The sequence below is a fragment of the Rosa chinensis genome, chromosome 2 (genome assembly GCF_002994745.2).
Source record: "Rosa chinensis cultivar Old Blush chromosome 2, RchiOBHm-V2, whole genome shotgun sequence".
Classification (NCBI taxonomy): Eukaryota; Viridiplantae; Streptophyta; class Magnoliopsida; order Rosales; family Rosaceae; genus Rosa; species Rosa chinensis.
Genome location: NC_037089.1, coordinates 67,911,095 through 67,915,690, shown reverse-complemented (window position 1 = coordinate 67,915,690; position 4,596 = coordinate 67,911,095). Strand labels below are relative to the sequence as shown.

General features: G+C 36.2%; 1 protein-coding gene across 1 annotated transcript; it reads right to left on the bottom strand.

The window, feature by feature from the left end:
- Positions 1-1,530: 1,530 nt before the first annotated feature.
- Positions 1,531-3,812, bottom strand: LOC112188512 (ATP synthase subunit epsilon, mitochondrial). Its single transcript, XM_024327637.2, has 2 exons — positions 3,554-3,812; positions 1,531-1,792 (listed from the first exon to the last, which is right to left on the bottom strand). The coding sequence occupies exons 1-2, from the start codon at positions 3,735-3,737 to the stop codon at positions 1,767-1,769; spliced, it is 210 nt and encodes a 69-aa protein (XP_024183405.1). The 5' UTR covers positions 3,738-3,812; the 3' UTR covers positions 1,531-1,766.
- Between the last annotated feature and the right edge of the window lie 784 nt (positions 3,813-4,596).

Genomic DNA, 4,596 nt, shown 5'->3' with positions numbered 1-4,596 from the left:
TTATATAAGACATCATTTTAGAATATAATATTGTTCAAAGCTATCGTCATACGCACGAAATCAACTTCATACTTAATTAAATTGTAAATTGACTTGAGAGTTGCATATAATTGTGAGTTCATATAACTATTTCTCATTTTCTCAATTACCACATTAAGGGTGCATTTAGTGAACTTGAATGGGGTTGAGAAGGCAGAGAATGAATAGGGGTGAAAATAAACTCTCTATTGTGGAGATGCATGAAGAAGACTTGTTACGGGAGGAAACTCAATCGTGCTAGTAACATTGATCACATTTTTAACATGAAAAATGTCAGAAGGAATGCTTAGTTGCTCAAGAGCTGTATCACCTTTGTGATCATGCTTGAATGCTACTTGCTCAAATTTGTAGTCAGAATTACCAGTCTACACATGAAACTCGAGCAGTACGTCGAAGTCGAACCAGGCTGTGATAGACATGTATATCCCTGTCTCTGTTGCTAGTCTATTCAACAGCCCTTGCCTCATTATATGCTTGTTGTTGTCAAAACATTGTTAGTTTGCACGAAAAGTAAAAAGATCGAACGAAAAAAAGTTGCTTATTGATACAAGCCACATCCATAAGCAAATATGAAACATTCTCTACCAACTTTCAAGTAATCTCTTGGACTTTTGAAGTAAATATAAATGAATCACTTTTCGTGCCGAATAATTTTCATATTTATAATGCAAACTAACAATACAAGATAATAAAGAAACACAACAGTTGTAGTTGTATCTTATAAACGTATATGGATTTTGTATTAGTTTTAGTTACAAATAAAGGAGCTATGCAGGAACTGATTTGAGGGTATGTGAGATGATAACTGTGATATGTTAATCATGGTTTCACAAGTTGCAATAGAAGCTGATACTGGCCCTAATTAGGGTGCTGGTGGAATTATTTGATTTAAGATGAAGCTCAGTTGCTTACGAAGATAGGCAAAGAAGAACTGTCATTCAAAGAAGAATGCCACATGGCAGTTTGCTCCAGTGTGGTGTTCTCCCTAATCGCCAAAGTCTCATCGGCATTTCTATTTCTCTCTTTGGAATGTTTCTTATAAACATTTGCATATCTCTGTTACTTTCCTGGTGAACTTCTCCTGTTTCATGTATACAGCTGATGAAAGCAATGCAGAAACTTGCCGCAACAATTGCAAGAAACACTAGTTTCCACGTTCTCACTAATCCCAAAAAATGCCAACTGAGATGTCTTTGTGGAGTTTATAAACCATGCACAATATCCTCAGCGTGAAGATTTATAGTCCACGTGAATAAAAATATAGGATTGCATCATTGTTTCGGCAATCCTGATACATTCAACTCAGATATAAGAGTGAGTTTCGAAATTTTCCAATATGGATAGGCAGTTAGGCACAAGGTTAATCAAATCAATTCTGTGACAACACTCTAAACAAATGGAATTTCATAGCGGAACTTTATTGCATGCCAGAGTTTGTGCCTTGTATAGCTAACTAAATTAAAGCATTCTCAATCTACAAATGATTCTAAATTTGTGAAAGCAGCAGTATTGACGCGAGATTATATTAATAGGCAAATTAGGCACTTAATCAGTGTATTACATTATTAATGAGAAAGATCGCTCAAAAACACAGAATTCAGTCCTCATCTGAAAGTTTCGGGCATATGAAAACCTGATGTAATCACATCTCTCAAATTGACAAGAAATAGAAAAAGGAGAAAGCATCTATGTAACCCAAAGACATGACCACTTCAGCAGTTCTCAGCTCATTCTGGTTGATCCGTACGAATAGCTGTTAAAGAAATAACAAACGTAAGAAAACAGGCCCAACATAATACAAATTATCTACACAGTTAGCAAGCAGATATTGGCATTCCTGTGAAATACTATAATCACATTAATAAGATGCCACCCCATCAACAGTAATAAAGAATTGAAATAATAACATTTAGATGAAACCACTGGCCCTTCCAAGTGCATTGCTAGCCGCTTGTCTTAAGTAGCCAGCAAGCAAACAAAATCCATATGCTACCAGTCATTATTAAAAACTTTGTATACTAACAAAAAGTCATAATCATGTCTTAATACTCCATCTGTCCATGTTGATAATATGCAACCTATATTATGATTACCCCAGTTAAAACTTGTGTAAAAAGTAAGCATTGCAGTTGGTAGGACAAAGTGAACTTAAACCAAGTCCATTCAAAGAGATATGGCAATATAAACCTACATGTTTGCGGCAAATTTAATGCAGTACCATAAATGTCAGCGCCAGTGATGTAATGTGTACATACGCAGTAAAATACTACATGACAGTTTCTTGTATGCATACCTAGATGTCTCTAATAGCTCCAAGCCTCCAACTGTTATACAATTTCCTCCTCCTTTAACTCAAAGAAACCATAGGTTTAATCGAACTCCCCTACTAAGACACAGAGAATTCTCCAATAAATCCTAATCAAGCTATATATAACGTTTCTTATTTCTTTCAAACAGTTCCTGCAAAATCACAGCAGGAACTCTTTTGAGGGAGCTCTCCTGGGTTCAATTCCTTACATGAAGGCAGCCGAGCCCAAAGAGGAGTTCTAATAGAATTAGGAAGAATTGCAATATATTACCAAGAAGACGTAAATTCAATTCACTTTTAGACCAAAAGTTGGAAAAGGTGCTCTAAGAATGCATTTAGTTTTTATCAAAAGTCATCATAGAAATATGCGGCAAGTTTTCCTTGCTCATTTTGCTTTACCACAAATTTTAGATGAAAATTGCATATCTGAGATCTGAGGAAAAATAGCAGACATTCACTCTCAGAAAAAAAACGGGTTTGAATAGGTACTCTTAGAATAGACTAAAGTTTTCCTCATAAGTCATCATGAAAAAATTGTGTTATATTTTACTCACTAGCTTTTGCATTATCTCAAACGTATAGGGAAACTTCATGCAACATGTAAGAAACAATATCCTCTCAAATGACCCAGTGAGTCATGGCACAGACTCTTCTAAGAGAAATCACCAGGGTTTGACACCTTACATGAAGGCAGTTGAGCCCAAAAACGAGAACCTGAACTCCAACTCTAAGCAATACAATGACGCTGACATATAGAGAAGGATTGCAATCCACTTCACAACAAACCTCCGATCACCAACTAATTCCCCCTAAGACCCAAAAAATGCCATTTAATTTTCACACACCATCATAAACACGAATCCCTCATCCTACAACAAGTATCTGCTTCCTTTCATCCTGGGTTCTAAGAAGCGAAAACTAGTCATATTTCACATCAAAAGAAAGAACCTTTTCGAAAAGAACGAATGATTGAATGCCACACTTAGACAACCCAACATTGCAGAATCTCAATGTTCTTAAGAAATTTTAAACTCAATCACCACATCGCACTAAATCAAAATCAGCAATCTTTTCAGCTCTAACAATCAAAACTTTACCCCCAATTCCACATTACCATCCAAGAGTAACAACAACGCGATGAAAAAAAGACGGAACTTTTTAGTGGAATCAACCCTAGATCTGAAAGAGAAGGAGAGAAGGGCTTACTGGGCTTCTCGGGCTTGCCGTCGGCCCACTTGGAGACGACGAAATGGACCTTCTCGCGGGAGATGGCCTCGGTCTTGTGAGGCTCCTTGAGGCAATTGCGAACGAGACTGGCGCAGATGTTGGAGTACGTGATGTAGGTCATACCGGCCGATCGCCAAAACGGCACCGCTGCGTTCGAGGCCATTCCTCTCTTCTTCTTCGATTACCTCTCTAAGCTCTGAGTCTCTCTCTGGCTTCTGGGTCACTCTATATGACCTAGACTAGAGGAGACATCAGCCTTTAATCGGCTCATAAATGGGTCGGGTCGGCTGATCTTTGGGTTCAAACTGACCCGAAACATACCCAAAATAGCTTCTTTTTTTTTTTTTTTTTTCCTTTTCCTTTTTTTCAGCCTTACTAATAATTGCAAACCTTAGCCTAAAATTTTTTATATATGTAATATAATTTAGGAAACTAATACATACACCACCATACGTTGTATGATATCATTTCCATATATTTAAACCCGAATTCAAATCAAAACCGGCGTTGATTTTTCAAATTTGGACACTTTGCGAAACAGCACAAGGTTTTTTTTTTTTTTCCTTTCTTTTTTTATCAAAACCACACGTTGTTTTTAACTTGCACACTATATTTCTAAAATTGCGGTTACTTTCAAAACAGCCCACTGTTTCTTTTGAAACCTCCATTCTAGAACTCTCGACTGCCCCTATAAAATGAACTCATACTAATGAGTCTATATACGCTCAAGCCTATCAGACTTCCTTTCACTAACAAATTATGATTAAAGCTTTTATGTGATTTTTCATAAATTATTGATTCGATAAAAATAGCTGGCATGTGATTTCTCGTAAATCATTGATTTGATAAGAAAAGTAAACATAACGATTTACTGTTCTCATTGAATCAACGATTTACCGGAGGTATATATATACCTCTCTACCTATTGTTTTCTATGCATTTTTGTTGTAACTTTGAACTATTAACTATATTATACAGAAACTTTAACTGTATTTTGATAGGAGTATTTTAATGCGACGTTT

Excerpts from the sequence above, each read along its gene's own strand:
- LOC112188512 (XM_024327637.2), bottom strand. The coding sequence starts at position 3,737 with ATGGCCTCGAACGCAGCGGTGCCGTTTTGGCGATCGGCCGGTATGACC. Across the intron at positions 1,793-3,553 it reads CGGCAAGCCCGAGAAGCCCA|CTATTCGTACGGATCAACCA; the intron begins GTAAGCCCTTCT and ends TTTCTTTAACAG.